Genomic DNA, 24,666 nt, shown 5'->3' with positions numbered 1-24,666 from the left:
ATGTAAATATATCACTCTGTGAAATGATATCCAAAACTTTTTGGTTTAAATCCTGACCTGCAGATGACCTTCAAATGAATAAGACTTCAGTGCTTTATCAGAGCAGATGTTAAAAGGGCAAGGTCCTGAGCTCCATATATATGTAATTAGTAAGGGACTCTAGAATGGATTATGTTAATTCTGATCTTAGAGCCAGCAGTCAAAAACCCTTCCAGATGAACTAACAGTGTTCTGATAAGCTGATCTGTATAATTTAAATAAAAAGCCTTTATAAGATTTTGACGGTATTATGGTTTTATTCCCCAGAAGTCTCACCATGTGGCACTCGTGGCCATTTTCTATTTAGGAAAACAAAACCCGCACACATAAAGCCCCCAGACCTTTTCTTGTGTGCAACATTCCTGTCACCTTATGTATGTTTTATATAAACCAAGCATATAACAAACAAAAGCTCCTAATTTACACTTGAAACCTCTTTATTTGCAGTCTTCTGAAAGCAGCTCTGTTCTGGAATAAAAGAGAGGATTTTTCCCATCCTCCAGCTATGCTGAGTTGTTAACTTAGAAATGTCTTGATTAAGAAGGTTCAAAACACTGTCTTAATTTCAGAATTGAACAAGAAATCATGGTTCTAGTGTTAGTCATTTGTTATTGCTTGTCTACTCAAGGAAACCAGAAGCTTGAATTACGTTTTTTGAAAGTGTTTACTTACTATATTTAAAAAGTAATATCTAGAAACTAAAGAACCATAAAAGACATGTCTAGGTTTTCTCATTTGAAGGGATTTTCCTCTTATTCAGCTTTTTCCCTCAAAATCATTTGGTAATTTTTAAAAACAGTCAGACTTTAAGGAAGGAAAAGGAATTAAAATTATGAAATAAAAGGTGAAGGATATTACTCCACATTTGTGAAAAGAAAGGGCTGGAACTTGCAGCAAGTTGACTCCATCTGATCTGTGTGTTTCTGCTTTTCCCGTTTAAGACAAGGTAGAAGACATTGGTTTACCTTATTCTGTTCTAATTGGACAAACTAAATTCATTTTCCCAACTCCCTCCAGGGCTGAGTAGCTGGTAAGAATACTACATAAAGGGAAATTATTGTCACATCTGCAATTGGCTGCTGTCCTACTCATGTTTAGCCTGGTTCCTGTGCCTCTCTTTAAACTGTGGTTGAGATCACAGATTTGTTTATAATGTAACTTTGTTGATTCAATGTAGTTGTTTTCTGGATGGGATAGACTGTGTTTTGTCAGAAGAGCTAATAGGTTTGTGGTTTACAGCAAAATATGATACACTGCTGGAAAAAAACATTGGTCAGGATAGGTGTGTACATGTATTTTCTGACTAAGCATGGTGGAAAGAGGGTGGGTGTAGATGTGTGCCTGTGTTCACATATGCCTGAAGACAGCAGATATATGTAGGCATGCTTTTTCAAGATTTTTTTCCATTGTTTGGTGCAGTGTTGGGTGATTGGCAGTTTGTGTTTCAGAAAAAAACTCCAAATCATAAAAAAACCCCTAATCAGTTCATTCTAGAAGGGCAGGTAATGTTTATGGCTTCAGTGTCTCCATTCTGCAGGATGCAGACTGATAGTCCAGCATAGTTGGACTATTGATCAAAACTGTTAATACTATAGGAGTCTACTTAAAGTTTGACTTGGCTGAGTGGCTCTTCACTGGGTTTTTTCCCAAACAAAAGCATTATATGGATGACCTTTTGATTGTTAATTTTTCTGAGAATAGAGTAAATTAATTAGATTTATTTATTAGAATACAGTAAATTAATATTGATTCCATGTGTGATATTGATATATATTTGAAAATTTATTTTACCAACTTTTTATAAGAAGCTGCATAATTTTATTTTAATCTCTTTATAGATACTATTCTGCTTTGAAAACAATGGAGCAGCTGGAAAATCTGTATCTTCCTAGAGTTAGCCAATACCGCTTTTGCCAGATAATGATGGAAAATCTTCCAAAACTGCGTGAAGAAATAAAAGAAATATCCATGTCAGATCTTAAGGATTTCTTAGAGAGTATTCGAAAGCATTCTGACAGAATTGGGGAAACTGCCATGAAACAGGTAAGCCAGCCAAACAGAATGACTTCAGTCCTGTTGTTTACTGAACATTTCAGTTTCATTAGTCTGAAGTTACCCCTCAGAGATTACAGTCATCCCACAGACCTCTGAGTAAAGGTGGAGAGCTGTGAAATACAAACATGTGTAGTTTCTATCAGTGTCCTAGACAAGAAGTAGTTTCCTCCCTGAGAAAGGAAGGAGAGATGCTGTATATCTCAGGTTTCAAGAAATTATGAAGTACTTTGAGTAGTCAACTCCTGGACAGTCTGTATCTCAGCAGCTACTGCACCAAAACAAAGAGCAGCCTATCTGGCCAGCTGGCCTGGATGAATTAGACAAAAGAAGTGTTGAGATAACAGCCTAGTTCTCTCTAAAGTGCTACTCATACAGAAGACTGAGGTAAGAACCAGAAGGAGACTGAGACAGCTGGAGGCCTTGATCCATCACAAAATAGTCTGCACTTGAGAGCACTACTACTAGGCCAGCTTTAGAGAAGTTAATGCTTTTAAAATTTGTTCAGAGAGCAAATAAGGTTTTAATTTGACTTCTTGTTGACAGAATTCAGGTTGGGTTGCCGTTTTGTCATCTAAGGTTCTTGTAAAATGCAGCATTGATTATTATAAATAAGATTTAATTGAAAGGTTATGCTGTGCTGCCTTCAATAGTAAGGGCAATATGGTGCCTTTGATTTCTATAGCTGACTGCTCACTTAGACTTAACTGAAGACACAAAAAAAGTATCTGGGAACTCAGATACCTGTTTTTCATTTAAATATTGATTCTCTGCAGTTTATGATCAGATAAATTGTATATTGATTTTAAATTTTTTTTCTGCCATTAAAATGTCATTCTGAGGGTTAGGGAAAAGTTATGCAGGATTCACTTTTGAATTCATTTATCATCCCAAACTAATTAAAGGCAAAATCACTGGTGTAGGCTGAGGGTGTGCTTGCATCTTGTAGTTATACTGATATGTATTCAATTGCAACACCTGTTTTTCATGTCCTAGCATATACTCATCAGTATTGAAATTTGATTTGCATGCCTCTTACTTGATTCTACTCTTAAAACAGGCACAGCAGCAGAAAACCTTTAGCTCTGCTCTTCAGAAGCAGAATAACGTAAACTATGGTCGGAATATGCATTTAGGTAGAAACAGGATTTTGGAATCCAAGAATGAAATCACATTGAAGCGAACATTTGAAGATGAGGATGAGCATGATGAGGAGGTAATTTTGTACTAAATCAGTTAATCTTATACAAAATGAACAAAATTCACTGTCTTTACACTTTGTTTAGATGGTTAGTTAGAAAAATACACAGAAGACCTTCAAGGTGTACCAGTTCAGATCAGCAGTTGAGGGTGAAAAATTACTGCTAAAATATTATTTGTATTAATGCTAGCTTTAGCATTATGTTTGAGGACATTCAGTTACACAGGACTTCCAGTTATTCTGGAATTCAGTTGCAACTTACATCATATATTGCCTGCCCACTGTTAGTGTTATGTGGTCCACTGGAATATTCTGGTGTTGCTAAATCCTGCATTTGGTGTTGATGACCTCAGCTTAGCTAAGTACTCTTTCATGTGTCAAGTACTCAATATTCCTAAATTAAATAGAACAGTGAGTATTTAGACCTTTAAAGCTCTGGAAACACAGAGAAAGGAGTGTGGTATTATAACACAAGTAAAGTTTATGACTGTAATGCAAAAGGAAGAGAGATTGGAGCAATTGTTTTATTGTTTTCCAATAGAAGTCAGCTATTTTTGAGTCCTTATTATGTAGACAAGTTCTGTAGGTAATATGTCCCATTTTGCAGATTATATGCATACATGTTTCAATACTCTTGTTTTTCCTTTCCTTCTTCAGGTTTTAACTGCCCAAGATCTTGTAGACTTTTCTCCAGTCTATAGGTGTTTGCACATCTACTCTGTTCTGGTATGTGTTAAAGTGACCTTAAAAAGAGAATTAAATTTTTGAAGTTACATATTCATTTTCACATTCTTCATACTCTTAATAGTTCCCAAACAGGCAAATGTATTGCTTCTAGTATTAGTAGTTCTGGATGAACCAGCTGAGATGGGTGTGGGTACTCAGGACATGAGTTCATGTGTTCTTTTGTATGCATAATAAAGGACACTCCAGAACTCATTTATTACCTAAGTATATTTGTAAAATATGCAAAGTATATATGTAAAATATGCATGTTTGCCTTAATACTGGTATCTACACTTTCACAGTTCCCACAAGTGTTCCATGTTAGCCAAATATTTGGATGAATGTTACAAAACATAGGAATATTCAGTCTGAATCTTGTGGAAATTAGAGTAGTAGCAAAAATAAGAAGCAAAATCTGGAGATTCTGACAGGGTGTGCCCAGGCAGATTAGATTGGATTCAATGGCAGAGACACAATTGCCTATTTTAGCTTCTGTTAAAGAGATTCAGTGCACAAGCTTAAAAGGAAGAAAACATTTTTTGGAAACATGGTACTGAATTATTTGTTGGTTTTTTTTTTTCTTTCCTGTGTCTCATTTACTTTTGAAGTCAGATTACTTATAGAATTCAAGTACCAGTGACACATAGGTGATGTACTTGTAAGTATTGCTAATCCTACAGTCTCAGATGCACCTGCCTTCAAGCATTCAGGCTAGGTTGTCTTCTTTTTATGGAATACTTGCAGCTGTGGTACATGAAAGCTTGCATATTGAAATACTGTTTAAAATGTAATTTCACTGGAACTTTTTTTTTTATTATTAAGAAAAAAATGCAAACAAAACCATCATTAATTGTTTGTCTCACTGAAAAGTTGGGAGGAACAGAAAGTCAGGCTGCCAGAACTATTGAAAGAGTGAACTGTTTATTTTAACAGAGAGCAGTGTGAAATAACACATTAAAAGGAATGTGTAAAACTAAGCATACCAGTTGACAACAGCTGCTGCTTCTTCCTTTAGTATAATAAAGGAAGAGGAAGTAAAATTGACGGGTGACATTTAAAAGTAATACATAATTATATTTTTCACTTTGACAAGGATCCTGAAGTTCCAATCACCCTTGATCCAAAGATATGCTTTTTGGGTTTACACTGAAAGTTTTCCAGATTCAAATTTACTTGAGACAGAAAACAACTTGGAGTGATCCCTGATATCAAAAAGGGTTGTTGATGTAGATTCCTGTATTTCCTGCCAGTATAATTTCCTTAATCAGCCGTGATAGCATTATCTAGAGTTGTGCATTAGCAACTTTTGGGAGTCCTTCTCATTTACCTTGTGTTGAGTTTAGAGAACTTGATGATGGCAAAGAAGGGGAGTTGATACCAGATGGTTTTTCATTTCTATAATTAGAATCCTGCAGCAAGTGTTATGTTCTTAATGAATTCTGTCTCTGCTACAAAATTGTGGAAAATATTCTAATTTCATACAGTATAGAAATTTTCTACTCTGCTGCTTCATGTTGAAACAGAAAGCATGGTTTTTTTATATACCTCAGAGTATTACACAGCTTGTGATTCCAACCTAGTGATAGCAAGATACATACATACCAAACACGGAGCGTATTTACGGGCCAGTAACCTTTCTTTAGACTAGAAACTTATGAGAAACATAAAGTTTTTTTTTTTGTATTGTGTGAGATGCTGTATATATAAATTCTGGTGAAGATACCCCTGCCCCTTTTGCTTGTACTGTTACCTTTTCATAAAACACTGTATCAATGTAAAACAAGTGGTGTGAAATAGGATTTGATATATTAGCAATATTCCTAAAATTTATAACAAAACATGAACTGATTTATTGTTTCTGTTGATGGAAACTGTAATCAGTAATTAATGTAAACATGTAGCTTTGGAAGCTGGGCAAAACAAATGCATTGCTTTTTTACATTTTATCTTGCCTAGGCTTTGCTGATTCAGTAAGTGAACCATCAGGGCTGTTGGTGTATTCTGCTGATTGCTTCAGCACATGTAGTTCAAACTGAATTGTTAATTGTGCCTGCATAGTATAGTGTGGTCTATAAATAATCATGAGATATTTTACATCTCCACTTGTGGTGTGGATTTGAGAAGAACAGCTAGTCCTTTTCACTCAAGAAGCTTTTGTCAGGACTGGCTGGAGATTTGATACTGGAGGTAGAAGTCAACAATCTGAAAACTGCACTGAATGTTTGGGCTGTGAATGTTTGGGAGGTGAATGGTTGTATCTGTGATCTTTATGTTTGTATGAATTGGAGCATACTGTGTAAAGTTCTGCTGCAGTAGACAGTGCTAGTAAATTTGCATCTTGGTTTTGAGTGGATTTTTTTGTTTTTAAGCAAAGTCTCTCTTTTAGGCTTTCTTAGGTTAGCAGTATTTCTAAATATACCTAGATATTCGTTGTTAACTAAATATTCATTATTAACTAAATTTATATTTTGTAAAGCTTAGGTAGGTAATGCTGGATCAGTAGGATAAAATGTCTGTAATAATTTGGAGACTTTTTGGAAGACCAAGTAATGGAATTCTAAATAGCAGTGGCCTAATAATAGGCTCATAAAGCCAAAACGAACCTTAAAAATGCTAAGCTGCTTTATTTTGCTTGCATACAAATTGCATATGGTTTAGTAGATAGATGAGTCAATGTAGCACTGATTTCAAATGGACAGATGGTTTCTACAGAATGGTCATCTTAATGAGATGAATAGGATGTCAGTTGAATTCCTCATAATCATTAGGCACAGAAGGTATTGTAGTTTTGAGGATCATGATAGGAAAAAAATCTAATTCCACGCTCTTTATAAATCCAGAAAGAATAAACAAATATTCAATAAATCTCATTTGTGTCTTTCTTCAGGCAAAGCTGATGCAGCTGAGTATTCAGATGTGTCATACATTCAGAGAAGCATTTTTGTAACAACTTTATAATGCAGTTACTTTCTTGAATAACCTAGAGAAATGTTTTAGGATACAATGAGTTTCAGTTATTACAGTAATAGGGAATATGCCATGTCTATGAGTATTAATATACTCTGAAAGTTGTAGTTTAAAAATGGACATACTGTTTAAAATGCATGGTGTTGCTTGGCAAAATGTAGGCATGTGAGCAAAACTTCTATTTACAGTACAGCCTGTAGGCTTCTCTACAGAAAAAGGTAATTTCTGAGTATTTCATGCTTGCAAAACTTTGCTGGTGTCAGCTGGAGGCTTACATGTGGAATAAATGCAAAAAATGTGCTTAGTTTAAGAGAATTCTACCTTTAAATTAAGAAGGGCCTTTTTCACACTGAGTCAGTATTCTTTTTTTGAACTACTTATGTCTTTTTTTAGGGTGATGGAGAAATATTTGAAAATTACTACAGAAAACAAAGGAGGAAACAAGCAAGATTAGTTCTGCAACCACAGTCAAGCATGGTAATCAATACTTTCAGTTTTGCATTGATTTGAGTTGAAGCTAATGCCTAGTGGTATTTTTGTTCCTGAACTTGTTTTCTTTTTCATTGAAAGCATGAAACAGTAGAAGGCTATAGAAGATACTTCAGTCAAATTGTAGGGTAAGTTTTCTAAATGAAAATTTATTTCACTTTTACTGTGTTGATTCTTAATTCAACCTGTGTTCTCCTGTTGTCCAAGAACTTTCTTCTGCAGCAGGATTCAGTTTCTGCACAAATCATGTGTGGGTGGTTATTGCAGGATCTGAGCAGGAAAGAGCATCCAGATCCTGCCAGCAGGAGGCCCTACAAGGGCCCTCCAGCAGCCTGGGCTCCAGATGGCATGAAACAAACTTTTCACATTTTTCCTTCATTCTGGATGAAGCACAACACCAAACCTACCAAAGTGTCGCTGCTCCAGTGGGGAGGGTTTTGGCTATGCTTGAATGTGAAAGGTAGTACTTGTTCTAATGTTAGAAACAGCTTAATAATTTCAGTATTATTTTGTTCTAGTTTCTTTGTAGTAGAAGACCACATTTTACATGTAACCCAAGGATTGGTAACCAGGACATACACTGATGAACTCTGGAACATGGCCCTTTCCAAGATCATTGCTGTTCTTAGAACACATTCAGTAAGTGAGAAGCCTTATCAGTATTGCAGTTTAAATCCTCTTACTTCAGAGCTCTGTGTGTTTAAAGCTGGGATAGCAACAGAGTGAAAAATTACACCTCATGTTTTCTTCTTCTTGTGATTAAAAATTGCTCAGATTTGGGAGGGAGCCTGCCAAGCTTTTGTTTTTCCCAACAGTATCAGGCTGTGATCCACAGCCATGGGCTATTTGCATAATCCTCCACTGATTTACAACTCACTGGGTCTTCCAAACCTTCTCTTAGTCCAGCAGTTTAGAATATGCAGAGTTAATCTGCTGTTATTATTGCAATCCTTCCTCATTAGTCTCAACTGACCTCTTCATTAGATCAGATTGAATAGTTCAGCACTGAAAGCACCACCAGGAAATAGTTCCTAATTATCATTCCAAATGCTGTGTTTCCAAAATAAACTCCAGCAGCAAAACCCTTGCAGCTCTCTCTTCAATGCTCTAGTCGTGTTATGTTTATGTTGAAGTAAAGGTATTAGAGAAATTCTGTATCACTTGGGTATTTCAGTGCATTCAAGTGTGTCTCCTAAAGTTATATTCCTACCTTAGCTGCAGTGATGCTGGATGCTCTTTCTTATTCCTCTGTGAAAAACCACTGGAGTACACATTGTTCACTCAGACTGACTGATAATAAATTGCTTCCATGTTTACTATTGGTGTAACTTTTACTGTCAGAAAAAATACAAGAACTTTATCTTTCCCCTTTGAAGGTTTGCCAGCAGCATTTTCTTTATGCAGTGTTGTTTTTTATTTTTATTAAAAATGATTTTTAATTCCAGAAGCATTTTATATTTCATATATCCTGGGGAAAAATGGGGAAAAAGTTGAGATTACAACCATAGTTATCATTTATTAGCATTAGTGGTACGTGAGATGTTCTCATAGTTTTTTACTTCTTTTGAGAGGATTATTGAGATATATTCATCCAGCAATTTTAAAAGCTAAATACTTTGCTAGTTAATTATCTCCATGTGGATTTATAAACTTATATAAGAATATGATAATTTAAAGGTTGAAAATAATGTAGCCTCTAAAGAACTCTTCAAAGTCTTGTCATGTTCTTGGTCACTATTTCTTCTCTATATACATAACTCCCATCAAACTCAATTCAATCAGAATCTCTCTAACATCATCCTGCTGAAGACTAATGTTTAGATAAATAAACCATACTCTTCCTTTTAATAAAGTATACCAAGAGCAAAACTTCAAGAAAGGTGAAACAGGTGTATATTGTCTTCAACCAATACTTATTCTCATGCAGCTTTAAATTATTTTAATAGAATTTTTTAACTTTATCCAGTATTTCAAATAGTGAAGCTGAGGTGAAAGCCTTAGTTGTATGACTCTACTCCTCTAAAAATCAAATTTCAGTTTCAGTCACCTAGTAAATAACTTCATGTCTTGACCTTTTATCATCCAATTAATCCAATTTAAATTTGAAATTATTTAGAAAATATTGTATTAAGTTTCACCCATACAACTGGAAAAAACTGTCTGAGGTGGTGCAGCATTAGTTAGACCTAAGCTTGGTGGTCAAAAGAATGTCCTGTGGAACCTCTTTGACACTGACTCCACCAAATGTGCTTATTTTAGTGTTCCACTAAAATAAATGTAGTTTGTTGATTTTCAATCTCAGTACACCTTGCTAGTACTTACTGAATCACATATTTTAGTTGACTTTTTCTGAACTATTACACCATTGATAGTTATATAAAAATTTAACAAATACTTTTATGTAGCTGGACTAAGTAAAGACAAACGAGTCTAAATTGTTTTTCACTAAGGCTGGAGAGTTTAACCTATGATACTATTCTTTGAAAATGTATGTCCCATATTTTAAATTCTTTTAATAAAATCAGAATTTCTCACTTTCAGTCATATTGCAGTGATCCTGACCTTGTTCTGGAACTGAAGAATCTCATTGTAGTATTTGCTGATACTTTGCAGGTACACACTGTATTACTAATTTACCTGAAATTCTTGTAGACAGGTTTTACCTTTAGGTGACTGCAATGTTTGTGTTTTCATAAATCATATATACAAATCAAACCCAAAATTGCACATATTAATATTAAAAAAAATTATTTCTTGCCTTAGGTCCTTATTTTCATTATTATGAACTGAACATATGTGTTCTGGGCTATCCAGCAAGCATCAGTTATTCATCTCTGTGCAAAATTAGTGTTAGTTTTGTAATTTGTGTATGCTCTTGTCTTTTAAAAATGCTTTACTTCTCATCATAAAAATTAACACCATTCCAGTAGTCATTAACTCTTTAGCTGAAAGACTAAGTGAGCATCATTAGAAAGTATTCTTGCAGTTTTTAACAAACAAGGAGAAATGGGGCAAATTTTCCAGTGCATAGGATAAATACTTTGGTAAAATTTTAATAAATCAACATGTAGTAGTGTGCTAAAAGTACTGTAATTTGTGTTATAGAGATTATAAGATTGAATATAAGTCTTACCTCAGACTTGTGAGGTGTTGTGAGAGGAATTAAGTGTATTGGTTCTTGAACTATCTCCTCTTCATTTTCATCCTTTAGGGCTATGGTTTTCCTGTGAACCGACTATTTGATCTTTTATTTGAAATTAGAGACCAATACAATGAAACACTTCTTAAAAAGTGGTCTGGATTGTTCAGGTTAGTAAATCAAAATAGTTGTGCCTTTTGTATTGCATTTATTGTTTTTGTCAGAGCTCAAGTTTTTATGATGTAATTCAGAAAGAATTTGTGAACTCAGGTGTTGTTGTGTATGAATCTCAGGTTGGTTAGGACTAAGATACTCATCACATGTGACTACTAATTAGAAGGAGAGACATCAAGTACTGCTTCTCTAGTTAATGGAAAGAGGGAAGGTCTCCAAAGGGACATTATCAGAGAGACAAGCAGGAGAGAGACATCTGTTTCTCTTCTTTAGGAATCTGATAATTCCAGGTTATTGCAGTAGGGCTTTAGTTTCCTGATTTAGGTTGTCTTAATATCTGCTGTTGGCTGATATGCACATCTGCCTGACAAGCTACTGACATTGCCACTATGTCTTCGTGTTTTTTTAATGAAGGATGTTTTCCACCACTTCCTTGGGATCATTTGATTGAAAAAAACTTAAACTCAGGAATAGATCAGCCTGAGACTGGCCTCCAAAGCCTCCTTGCAGATAGGGTGTGATGTCTCAATGTGCAAAAATTGTTTGCTATAAAATATTTTATTACACAAAACCTTACTATTAAATTGACCATTTAATATTCTCCAGTTCTCTGTGATTCTGTTACAGACATTTGACTAGTACAGAAGTGCAGAGGGTGCCCAAACAAGGTGGCCATCTCCTGTTTGAAGCTGTCTCAGTCATCTCCATTGACCATATGTAGCTCTGGTGCCAGAGTGAGACACTCTGAATATCAGCTTTAGTGTAGGAAAAGTGCAGGTTTCCTTAATCAGTAGGTATATTATGGTTTATTCTGGAGTGAATTAGTTGCTGTAAGGTTCCTTTGCTGTATTAAGCACATATGAAAACACTTCTGGGTATTTTTGTCCTCTATGATTAGACATGCTGTAAAGAGTTAAAATATATGATGTATTTCCAAAGTAATCAATAATACTTGGGATGTGTAAAGTTCTTAAAAATTTTTGAAGTTGCAGACCTAAGTGTGGTGAGAAAATTGATATTTATTTACACATTTTAACACCAGAAAATACTATAAGTTACATGTCCACATTTTTTTCACTTCACTTGCTCACCAGGGATATTTTTGAAGCAGACAACTACAGCCCTATCCCTGTAGCAAATGAAGAGGAATACAGAATTGTTATTAGCAAATTTCCTTTTCAAGATCCAGAACTTGATAAGGTAAGGGAAACTTTTATGTTATTAAAGTTTGTGGAAATCCAGTTGAAGACACTAGGGACAGTAATGATTTCTATAATTAAAAAACAATTAAAATTTGAAAAGCTAGGTCTATTAAGAGGCTTAATCACCTTCTCTGTGTGTAATTATCTTGTCATAAGTAAGTATAAAAATGAAAGGTTGAGTTCATTTGCTCAGATGTTTGAGTGAATAATGAAACCCATTGTTTTGTAAACAAATTAATAATAGAGTTTAATTGATAAAGTCCTTATGTAATTATAATGCAATCTGTCTGTAGCTAAATTTTGTTGCAACTCATGTTTAATTACTCAGTATAACTGTTGTATTGCAAAAATACATGTAAAATAGAGATTGGTTGGAGACAATGATTTCTGTATTTCACTTTTAATTTAAATATTTGTGTTTGAGCATGTGGGGCAAAATAAACGTGAAGGGACTGTGAATAATTCTACTGTAATAGCACTGCAGTAGGATGTCCTTTTGTAGCCTCAGCCATTCTTTCACTACAGATTGTGTTCACAGAAAGATGATTAACCTGTTCTGCTATTCAAGTATGATTTTAGAAACACCAATGGAGAAGTAAGAGGCTCGTGATGGAATCTATAGAGGAGCACTGAGTCTAAGAACCACATGACAGTGGGAGTAGCTGCTGTAGGGGGAAACTGTTTTATACAAGATCCATTGCTACAAATACCTGCAAAAGTGAAAAGCTGTTTTAATTCTGTGGTTCAGCAGGGATTTGCCAGCAATTGTAACAGCTGCGTGTCATTAATACAGTGCTGCAATGAAAATGAAAAATTAAAGGAGGTTTTTATGCTGATTTTTGAATGAGATTCCAGAGTGCTTTCTGGGTGCATTCCTCCATCAAATTAAATTACTTATCCATTATAGTACTAAAATAAGTTAAATAGAATGGAAATCCCTTACAGTATTGGAAATATACTATACCCTGGATACTATTTAGCAGGGAATATTTTGCTAATAAAGTGCAGAAATTTTTAATTTCTACTGAATAGTTTTATCTGCTGTACATATATGTATGATTACTACAAAGCTTTGGCTGCTGTTGATGGATGCGTTTTTCCTAAAGATAAATTGAATTATTCATGGATGATACCAGGTGTTAATTATTTTTCTCATGCATTAGTCATAAACAGAAAAATAGTTTTTTTGTAAGTGGCAAAAATTATGTGTTCAGTGCAGAAATACCTATTTAGTCTGTGTAGGTTTAAGTGAATTTATTCACTTTTGTTCTCCCAAATACAGTATCAGCTTTAAGATTCAAGTAAGAAGCATGATTTTATTATTATAAACATATTACTATTTCCCACATGTTAATCCAAATTCCTGAAAATAATTCAAACTGCCTTGGTTTTGTGAATTTTAAAAAATAGTCTAAGCATTCTCAAGCTACTTTGAGAATCCCAGAAGTGTTGAACTTCTCAAACTTTTTTTTTTTTTGCACTGTTTTGTTTGTGAAAGAAAAGTTTGTATTTTTGAACCTATTATCCTGTTTACATATACATTATTCATTCAGATTAAAAGCAGTTTGAGACCTGCTTTTTAATGTATATTTGTAAATTGCTTTCTCCAGGGGCATCTTGAACTACATAAAATCTCCAAACTTTATTGTAATTTAAAGTGATAAAATTCTCTTCTGCTTATAAGCTATTTAAACAGATTTAGAAGTCAGCTCAACACATGCAGCTTTGTATTTGATGGAGATCAGAAAAGGTTTAGTTAGATTAAAATGTTGATAATGTTAAATGGCTTTCTAGTTGTTGGGTTTAGTTCCAAGTTCTTGTTGGAATCAGTATGATCTCTTATTTCCTCAGCAATCCTTTCCAAAGAAGCTTCCAATGTCTCAGTCAGTGCCTCAGATTTATATGCAGGTGAAGGAATTTATTTATGCAAGCCTTAAGTTTTCAGAGTCACTTCACCGCAGGTAAGCTTGAACTGTCAGGAGTGTGGCTGCAAAGTACCTTGTACTTTTCAGGTGGCCTAAAAATACATATACTAAAATGAAAATTTTTTTCATTTTGTTGTGTACTTTCTCGCTGTGCTTGTTTAATAATTTACATATATAATTCTTCATATATATTTAGTCTATGATTCCCAATGCTGTAGCATGTATTTATCCATATGTGGGTATGTAGATACTATGCAACATGTGCATTGGTGAGTGTAGCTTGATGGGGTAAACAGTTTAAAACACTGCTGAGGTTCCTTAAACAGAATTGACCAGTTAGAATAATCTAGAGAATTTATTTATTTAACAAAGCATGTAAAGATTGAAAAGAATACTTTGATACTGACCATTTCAGAAGTAATTGTTTAGTATCCCTGACTACTTCCTTGTGTTTCATTACTCAATCCTTTGAGTTTCCTTAGCAATGATTTCTCCTGCAAAAAAAATGTGCTGTCTCCATGTTCATTCCCTTTCCTATCCCCCCTTGTTCTGAGGGAAAACACAATTCACAATTCACCCATTTCCTTTCCTCTTCTGGCCTTCAAAAGCTTAGTTTTAATTGGACAAAATAGAATTCAGAGATCTGAAATCTGGAAGGGATTTGTGGCCTTGTCACCCATTTCTGCACTGTTAAAGATGTAAATTACTCTCTTTCACACATTCTTAATTGATACTGTTTATAATTTACACGTACTAATGAGCACATGTTGACCTCCTTAGTAACTCATTAAAACCCACAAATTACTCTTTACTAACATCTGTGTCAATAAACATGTCCAAAATCTAAAAATAACAGATTTTGCTTCAGTGTTGAATTGCAGTTAATGGATAATTTGGTAGGTGAAAGAGGTGTTCTATCTGCTAGACCACGGAAAACTTGGAGCAGCCAGAATTTAAATGCACACAGAGAATTCTTAGCATTGAAAGTACCCTTAACAGGGAAGAAATTTAAGTTAAGTATTGCTGTCAAAGTATTGCTACATGCAGCATAATTATAAAAATAATATTTTTTTTCAGTTCAACAGAAATAGATGATATGCTCAGAAAATCTACAAATTTGCTGCTTACAAGAACTCTAAGTAGTTGTTTACAGAACCTAATTAAAAAACCTCATATAGGTTTAACAGAGGTAAGTTTTGAAACACATATTCAAAACTATGGGTTTTAAAACAATCCATGCTAAAACTAATTTGGTAAATGTAGATACACAGACATTGACACCGCAGTATGAGAAAATCAAGTACTGTTTGTTTAACAATTAAAAATGAGAATAAGTATAAAAAGCATCAATATCTGTTACATACATAAGAACAATACAGTGTTGGGTCTAGTTGGGCCCAGGGATGCCTTTTGAGAGAGACATGAGAATGAAAGAATTTTGTGTTTTTTATGATAAACTGAGAGTTGCAGGAAATAAGCCAAAGACATTTATACTTTTGTTCACATGCAGAGCATGATTTGTGTGTTCTGTCTATCAGTTAATACCACTAATGTTGAGCTTCTTTCTATAAAAAATAGAGTGGAATGGAATATAAGATATACTTGAATGTATAATTCTGCAGACAGTGTTATGACTATTTAAGAGCAGTAAATTTAAAAAAATCAAATGGTACAAATTAGTGATTTTATTTCAGCAATATATTTTCCTTTATTGTCCCTTTTTTAATTCTAAACTATCAATTTGATTTATTTCACTGGGTAGGTAGATTTCACTGAAATCGTTTTTGAAATGGCATAATTTGTATTTAAGCTACATTATTACTCCTTAGTGGTATTTAAAAGCAAACTTGAAAACTAACAGGAAATAGGTGGTAACCTGAAATACTGAAATGAATTTCTAGTAGCATTCTTCCTGAAAGAAGTAACCATTTACAAAATTAAATGACAATAGGTGATATAAAAAGATTTTTACAAGAATTTTTGTCTCTTGTAGCTTGTTCAAATAATCATAAACACAACACACTTGGAGCAAGCCTGTAAATACCTTGAGGATTTTATATCTAACATTACAAATATTTCACAATTGACTGTTCACACTGCAAGACTTTATGGACTTTCTACATTTAAGGTATGGTATATCTCATCCATTATATGACTATGTCTGAAAATTTATGTGAATGAAGCATTTTAAAACAAGAAGGGTAAGAGCAAAGCTGCTTGTCTTCTCATCTTTGTCTCTAAAATAATTCCAAACTCTTAAGCATTCAGTTGAACACTGAGTAGTTAAACAGTGGATTTTTATGTTACTAGTATGAGGTAGAATATGTTAGTACATGAGAAACCTCAATATTATCTTTCAAGTGCATTTTTTATTAAGTTGTGAAGTGACAGTTAAAGCTTAACTTCCCAGAAGCTTTTACTAAATTAAGCTCCAGTTTGTGGAACTTCTCCTGTTTTCTGAATGCAATCAAGCAAAACAGCTACCTTGATCTAAAATGTTTGTGTCTATTTTTTATTCTACAATAGAATTATTTTTTGATGTATTTTCAAAGGGTGTAAGTATTGGTATAAAAGAAGTATTAGCAACTAGTGCTTGAACTAAAATGATTCTAGGATATTTTTGTAATTTAAGCCACAAAACCAAAGTAAAAGTCATCAGGGATTCTACAGCAGCTGCAACTTGAACTTTAGGTATTTGGTATTTTTTCCATGCACACTGAAACAAAGGAGAGTGATTTCTTGTATTTATGGGATAAAGAATTAATCCTATTGAGAGAGTTCTGTTTTCTGCAATTCATTTTATCTCTTGATGCAATATGTGGTCTATCCTACTGTAATATACCCTCTGGCATAGATGTTAAAAGGTGGGTGAGGTGGAATAATTGCAAGACACTTCATATTTCCAGTTGATAGCTAACGATTCTCCCATTGGCTGTTGCTTGTTTTGCTAATGATTAGTGCATAAGGCAAAACAGAAGGGATGTGGCCTAGCAACCATACTTGGTTACTATTGCCCTCCCAGCAGTTTCCCTAATTTTGGTCTAGGGTGTCTAGTTTGCTTGTTGTGTCTTAGAATTTGTGTATCTATAGCTATTTTCCTCTAAGGGTAATTCATTATCTTTTTACCAATCAAACATGCATTCAAAACCACTTAATACAGCCATAGTCTTTGATTTCAGTAAGAGGTGAAATATTCTTTATCTTTGAATTTCATTTAAGAAGTGCATTTGCAAGTTGAGCTACATTCTTTGTAGGTTGCTTATGCTGTTTAGCAGTTATGTTTAACACTCCTACAAACTAAGTTCTGTTGGAGGGATCCAATACTGTGTCCGTTCTTAGTGAGTTTGCACTTTGGAAAAATATGGGACAAATGCTGACAAACAGAAGGGCTTTTTTGTGTGTGTGGTTTCCTTCCTGTCTACTTGCCTGGAGATCTTGTTAGCACGATGTTCTCCAATTATAGTGGAAAATTCTTTTCTTTTAATCCCTCTTTCTTCCATTTTCTATTGTAATGAAAAACTGCTCACAGTTCCCCAACTGGGCCCTCACAGAGTTTGGTATGTTCTGCTGTTATTAAATTCATCTCCTAGTGGCAAATTGTGTCACCTCCATTCTTTCAGAGTGGTCAAAAATCTCCTTTTGTTAGCAGCATTGGTCAGGTTCACATTCCATGAGATGAGCTTTTACATCTACACTGTATTTTTTAATGGAAGACAAAAGCAGAAGGACTAGTCTTGCCATTGCCAGAAAATAATTTTAATTGTTAAAGGTGATACGACCACTCCATGAATGACTTTGCTTTAAAATAAAAAAAAAAAATCCAAACCCAAACAAAAAAAATTAAGAAATTTTGCTCTAAGCCTAGGCAGATACATTTGCAAGTCCCATCATTATAAATTGTTGCAACTGAGGTTTTGTTGTTAATCAGAAACTTTAAATGTAGACTTGACTTTAATTGAAACTTTCTTAGTCATTACCGTCTACAAAATTGTGGGTATCCACATACTCCTTTGACATGATGACAGGTTGCCAGATTCTTGCATGTTGGATTTGGAGAGCTGTTCAGTGGAGCCTTTCTCAAGTTGATTTGACAGTAAAAATGCTATTTTTAGGGAATCATACTTTGATATTTATTTATGGCAGGGCTGCGTACTTTCTTGTTTACTCCTGAAGTGCGTCTCAGCCCAGGGCCTGATTGAAGACTAAATCTGGCACACTCAATGTGAGGACACCTTTAAGCTCATAAATTTTTATTTTTTCTTTTTGCATTTCTTATTTATGCTTTTCTCAAATGCCATGTTTTTTGGATTGCTTTCTTCTAGAGGAAAGTAGCAATGGGAGTTTCATCTGCTTTTTGGTTACTTCAGTGTATCCAGACTATTTTTACCCTCTAAAAACCTTAAGCAGCCAATCCATTTGGTTTAAATCAGATGTCTTACTTGAATTATTTCTCCATATCAGTTAAGAAAATTTTATGTTGAGACCAAATTAGAAAGATCTCAATATCTTTAAACTCCAGGCTGGCAAAAGTGCAACTTTCCAGCAGCACACACACAAGCACGTGCTCATAGGTCCTGTTGGATCTCTGAGGAAGTCCCCTGTACAAAAGAGGCAGAGACAGCATTGTAAACTCAGCTCTCACTAAATGCAGGATTTGCTGTTCCAAAAAGTAGAATCCGGGGTGTGGCAAAGTAGGAGCGAGTAGGGGAGTGCTCTGCATCATGGTATGTGATGATCAGGATATCTAAAGGAGGATGAAAAATTATGAGTATTCTCCAGGTGTGCAGCTTTAAGACAATAATTGCATAAAAAACATGTGATTGCTTGAGCTCAGTCAATAAAAGACAAAATTATTAGATTCTTTTATTATTTTCTTCATAAAAGAAAAATCAACTTTGTGTCAGGATTGATAAATTTGTAAGGCAGAATTAAAGGTGTTTTTTGAAGTACATTAAAGTACCAAATCCAATAAAATATTTTTTAATCTAAGAAAAACACAAGACTTCAGTTTCATTGATGGATATAATTTTATCTTCATTTAATAATATTTTAGAATTCTGACAAGCATTGCATACTTTTTTTTTCAGGATGCAAGGCATGCTGCAGAAGGAGAAATATATACAAAACTTAACCAAAAAATAGATGAATTTATTCAGATTGCTGATTATGATTGGACAATGTCTGAGTCAGATGGAAGAGCCAGTGGATACTTAATGGACCTAATTAACTTCTTAAGAAGCACGTTTCAAGTTTTTACTCATTTACCTGTAAGTGTTCAAAATTAAGTTTAATTTCAAACTATTTGATCATCATTTTGTTTTAAAACAGTAAGGATTGAACAAAAGGTTCTGGTTTTTTATTTGTGCACATGCTGACATGTATTTTTAAGCTTTTCTCAGCAGAGAAAGATGTATTTTTAAGCTTTTCTCAGTAGAGAAATATTGTCAAATGTATATCACTATGTTGGAGCTCACCCATCAGAATACTTAAAAAATACTTTCGAATACTTTAGTCTAAATATTGTTACCAGCAACTAGTTTACATAGTGTAAGAACTCATGCAGTTTTCTAGAGCCTTTTTGGTGTACCATGTTCGTTTTGTGTGCACATGCATTGGTTCAAAAAATGCAGAATTGGTGTAAATCCTCCATTTGTGCATAAGATTGTGTTGTGTTCTCCAAGGTTTTTAGCTAAATATTTTTGATCATAAAAAGTTACTTGATTCTGGTTAGCCGACCTTCATTGAACGAATTCTTGCTCATATTCAAATATCCTGTGTTATTTTGTGTCAGGAAAAAGGGTTCTGTTAACCTGTCTTATGTATGAATTGTTACATTGTGTTGTCTGATTTCCCCTTGCTTTTAGATAAAAAAGACTATTTCTAATTTGGCTTACCATCGTAATGGTTTATAGGTTTATAGTTCTGGAGTAACTTCAGTAAGTAATTCAAGCTGCATCTGCTTTTATCAGCTTGTCCTTGGTTGTTACAGTCACACTGATGTCTGAGTGCTTTGCCCACCTGCAATGCTTAGAAAGAATAAGTCCACAATGCATAGAATGTTTTGAGGCTTCAGACTGAAAGAAACAATTTCTTTATGTGCACAGCAAGATGTTGAAGTTGCTGGCATAGCAGGCTGATCTTGTCTTCCAGATATTACACAGAGGCTGTGATTTTTCTGTCTCCCGTTCTTTTAACTGACTCAAAGACAAAGACCACTCCAACTGTATCATGTGATACTGATGTGAATGTGTCATGTGAGGCATGTGCTTCTGTGCCAAATCAGTGGAGCGTTTTTTGATAAAGAATAGCAAGTTTGTTAGATAGTGTAATTCATTGTAACTTAGTGTACAAAGCAGTGTGAACAAATGGCACTGCTCCTCAGTGGCCATATGGATATGGCAGTTAAGGGATGTGAAATTTGCAGAGCAAGATGTATAGAAGTCTGTCATGAATGTATGCTGCTAAATGGCTGTTCAGAAATGAGCCACAGACAAAATTAGGTAATGTGTTAAGGGAATGCAAAGAAGCAGCTGTGGCATTCAGACTTAAGAAGTGTGGAAGGTATAGAATTATGTGCCTGGGGGTACAAGTCAGCCTTTGGAGAAAGCTAGTTTCTGTAGAGAGGTTATCCTGTAATTTCAGACTCTGGTCAGGTAACAGGCAGGATGAAGAACTGTATGGATAAGTAGTCTGCTGTGGCAAGAGGTATCTTGTAATGTTTTACTTATCCTGCATCTCATTCCCTGTCCTATCTTGACCAATTGTAGAAATATACAGTCCTGTGAATGTTGTGTGTGACCTGTGGAGTTTATATGAAAATGTGTGCACACTATGGTGATTCTAGTTAGATTTGTACTAGTAAGCTATTTCTGTTAAAAAAAAAAAAAAAAAAGATACAGTAAAAGTATTTTCCAAGATTAGCCCAGAACCAGGTTCTATAACTCGTTAAAATAGTAAGTGCTTTTGGAATGATAAACTGAGCTAGATTTTTCACATGCTGTAATTAAGGTTTGGAATACTTTTAGAATTAATTTTCGTTAATGAATTATTCCAATCATGTCACAGTGTCATTTCCGTAGTAATTGTATGGCAGAAACATTCCACTGCTCAAAATAGTTTATCAGAACTTTTTCTGTAATTAGCAGTCAAAGACCAAATCCCTAGCACACTGGCCATAATTCTAATAAGGAAAAGAGTGGAACAACTAGAGAGGTCTCTTCTCTTCTGCCTTTACACACCCAATTGTGTTAGAGGGCATTGGGCTAGGACTAAGGACCCTAGTTGGCCACAGTAGTTCTTTGTTGTCACACTCCAGGGTCAGTGACTCTCTCTTTGGTATTGTTTCAAATGCTAGTCTGCCTGTAGAAGCGTTATAATATGTTCTTTAACTTTTTTTTTTGTTGCAGTTAGTGGGTTCCTCTCATTAGAATCTTGTTTTATTTTTGTTGTATGTATAAGCTGTGTAAATGCACAGGGATGTGTCTCCCTTTGTGCTTTTATGTGGGGCTGTACTGAAGTGTTGCTGTACCAATGTAGACATAACTTTTCAAAAATGCATCTTACATTGTATATCTGGATTTTGCAATTTTTATTCTTTTCATTGGAATATTAGAACTCTAAATCAGGTAGATCATGAACTGTACTGAATCTGCACACAAAGTGATAGAAGTTAGTTGGGGTCTGATATCTCTGTTGAATCCCTGGAAATGTCTTGTGTCTCCAAAGCTTTTTTCCCGTCTCAAGTTTTACGTGTTAGTTTTCTCCTCTGTGCTTGTTTACTGTACTTAAGAAACCATTTTGGAAAAGAAAACAGCTTTCTTCAACCCTACAGAGTTATAAAGCCATAAGTTTAATGTTAAAATTTATTAATGGGTCATGTTATATTTAGATTCTTACTATCCTGAGCCATTTTAAATATTGCTTGAACAAAGTATGTTAATAACACAGAGATAGCCTCTTTAAGCCATAATGGTAAACATAGCATTTATTTTTCAACCTAAGACTTTTGAAGTATATTCTTTCTTGTAATGAAAAGTTCTTAAAAGGCATTTCAACAGACACTTTGAAGTTTGATATTTTGGCATACAGTTCCTTATTACAGAAAAACATGTTATCACCAAATTAGTATTATTTAAGTTATAATCTCTTTGTTACATTTCAACAAAATACTATATAAATTCAGAGGTTTAGAAAACACTATTATGTAGCTATAATTGTTCTTTTTGTACGCTTTTTCTTATCTTTTATTGCTACCAATTTTTTTATTCTTTTTTTTTTGAAGTTGACAGTACATCTTAATTTTTTTGTTTTGACTGCCTTACTGGTTTCCTTCTCAGCATAACAACAATGACCATGCAGCTATGTCGGTAAGTAGATGCAAGGTGAAGAAAAAGCATGTGAACAGAAAAACTATGAACTGCCTGCAGGCTTATTGCTTCAATTTTTAATCATTTAATAAAAAGACCCTTTCTGTTTTGCTGATAACTTGCTGTGTACCTTGTGTGGATGCATGCAGGGATCAGGTTAATGACTAACATTGGGCTTTCATACACTGGGACAGACAGCAGGAGTCCTAAAAACCTTGCAGAAGGTTGATGGGGTATGCCTTGCATCCCAAATGAGGTAATTTAGAGACTGAGACCTTGTGAAAGAGAGGTCAGGTATCAAAATACAGCTATGAGACATGCATACAGAATTAGGATAGACTGATATAACTGAATAAAGTAATCAGTGAAAGTTCTATCGTTCCTCTGCTACATTTGTCTGGGGTCAGGGGAATGTGTGTACTGGTGTTCTTTATTTGCTTTTCCAATTTTTTTATAGAAGCTGATGAATTTAAGAATTCTCCTATCCCCTGGTTATTTTCGCATTGTAATTTTTTTTCATACGGCATAAACATTGTCATGATAATGAAAGTGATGAGGTTAATTTTACTAAATAATTAAAACCTGGAGAATGAATCTAGCAGTGGGCTCCCAAGTTGTTCAGAGCCTACAGCACAAGTTATTAGTGGAGCTGTAGGGAGGTGGAGTACATAGTCTGTTAAAGAGAAGGCTGAGGAGAAATCCAGTGGCAGCCTACAACTTGAAGAAGAAATACAGAACTGGTGGAGCCAAACTTCTTGGTTGGACTGACAAATTCAGATGTAGCTGTGGTCACAGGTTGAAGCTTGGGAGGTGGAGCTTTGATATTAGAGGGAAGGTGTTCTTAAAGAGAGTAGTGCAGTGTTGAAGGAGATTGCACAAAGAGGCTGCTGAATTCCCATCCTCTGCTACTTTGAAGGGTCTAAGAAAAAAGATCTATGGACCTGAAGTAGTGTTGGCAGCAGTGCTCCAAGTAGAAGGTTGGACTAGATGACAATGTTGGTTCATTCCAATCAACACTTCCATCATCTGGATACTCAGTGTGCTGGTGAACTGTCAAGCTAATAGGTGTCATGAGCTCTGTGTTTTGTGTAGAAATGTTTCCTGTTAGTATTGTGTAGGTCTCAGGCTGATGGTTATTTCATGATTGAGGGCTAGCGGAATTCCAGCAATATAGAACACAGAAGCTGTGTGGCTTTGGGAAGGTTATAATTGGAAAGTCATGCAGTTTTTAATGGTTCTGTTTTCTGAATTCAGAAGAATTTAGTCTTTTGGGATTACGTTTATGTCCCATTTTAAGTTAGTCTTGCAGTTGATAGTTCCATTAGATGCTTTGAATCAAAAAGCAAATTAAAGCTTCATTATACAGCCATTAATCTCATGAAATAAAATGGATGATCGAATTTGTTATTAAGAAACTACCTTTTTTAGTTTTGTTTTGAAGAGTTAGGGAAAAATGTTTCTTTGTATTTCCAGATCAGTTAACTCGAAATTATGTGGGCCTATATGTAAGTGGTTTAATCTAAGTTTAGAATTAGCTGAAATTTTATTCTTGATATGTGCCCTGTCAATACAAAGTTGGAAAAGAGTGGCTATTGAAAAAAGACTGTTGCAAATTACTTTCAGTTAGGTATTTTTAATTGTTTTGGTAGCATTTGGGGCAGAGACTGGAAGTAAAATTGATTCTTAAAATTTCCATTCATGTTTTTATCGTACTTGTATTCTATCAGTAGTTCAAAAGTTGGAGTGTTTGACCTTGAGTGATAAAATTTGTATGTTTAATTTATTTGCATTTTCAGAAAGAATAACATTATGTTATTTCATATTGCTATAATAATTCTCCACCTTAGCATCTTAGAGTTAACGGGTAAGTTTTTTATTTTCTTTTTATGCTGAGGATGGCAGTTTGTGTTATTTTATTGTTTCTGTGATTGGCAGCAAAAGCCTAATTTCACAGCTTGCAGTGAGGGTGAAGGGGTGGTGGTTTTCTGCAGCTATATTCAAAAACTGTCAATCAACATCCTCCATAGGCTACTTAGAGAATGGATTTTCTTACTGACTTCTCCAACTGCTGCTTCATGCTGTCTTTGATTGGCACAGCCTGGCAGGGAGGATGGATGAATCTGTCACTGGCTGGTTAATTGTGTTGCTGGTCTCAGCCTGACATCAGGTCTTTGACTCCTAAGTGGCTCAATACAAAACAAATTAGCAGATTGTAGTCATATTTCTCATTCTATATGCTTTGACTTTGTTGAATGCAGTCCATAAATCATATTGACTGACACCATAGTGAATGATGAAAGCTGCTTTTGAGACAGCTAGCATGGGCTTTAGAAAGCAGCACCGCGAAGGTGCCGGGGAAGGATGCATATGGCTGACCCTTTGGGAA

The 24,666-nt window shown here is 34.7% G+C and overlaps 1 protein-coding gene across 7 annotated transcripts in view; it reads left to right on the top strand.

The window, feature by feature from the left end:
• EXOC6 (exocyst complex component 6) overlaps positions 1-24,666 on the top strand; it is an 87,527-nt gene that overhangs the window by 27,702 nt on the left and 35,159 nt on the right. For 4 of the 7 annotated variants that reach the window (XM_058028772.1, XM_058028773.1, XM_058028777.1 and 1 more), the window contains exons 6-19: positions 1,878-2,082; positions 3,152-3,307; positions 3,950-4,018; positions 7,379-7,462; positions 7,556-7,602; positions 7,993-8,113; positions 10,016-10,087; positions 10,686-10,783; positions 11,882-11,987; positions 13,841-13,950; positions 14,992-15,103; positions 15,908-16,042; positions 19,002-19,181; positions 22,251-22,280. In XM_058028772.1, the coding sequence (XP_057884755.1) occupies positions 1,878-2,082; positions 3,152-3,307; positions 3,950-4,018; positions 7,379-7,462; positions 7,556-7,602; positions 7,993-8,113; positions 10,016-10,087; positions 10,686-10,783; positions 11,882-11,987; positions 13,841-13,950; positions 14,992-15,103; positions 15,908-16,042; positions 19,002-19,181; positions 22,251-22,280 (1,525 nt within the window). The remainder of the gene's footprint in view (positions 1-1,877; positions 2,083-3,151; positions 3,308-3,949; positions 4,019-7,378; positions 7,463-7,555; positions 7,603-7,992; positions 8,114-10,015; positions 10,088-10,685; positions 10,784-11,881; positions 11,988-13,840; positions 13,951-14,991; positions 15,104-15,907; positions 16,043-19,001; positions 19,182-22,250; positions 22,281-24,666) is intronic. The other 3 variants (XM_058028779.1, XM_058028775.1, XM_058028774.1) reach the window with 1 other exon arrangement.

Source organism: Melospiza georgiana, chromosome 8 (genome assembly GCF_028018845.1).
Source record: "Melospiza georgiana isolate bMelGeo1 chromosome 8, bMelGeo1.pri, whole genome shotgun sequence".
Classification (NCBI taxonomy): Eukaryota; Metazoa; Chordata; class Aves; order Passeriformes; family Passerellidae; genus Melospiza; species Melospiza georgiana.
This window is presented reverse-complemented; position numbering and strand designations above follow the sequence as displayed.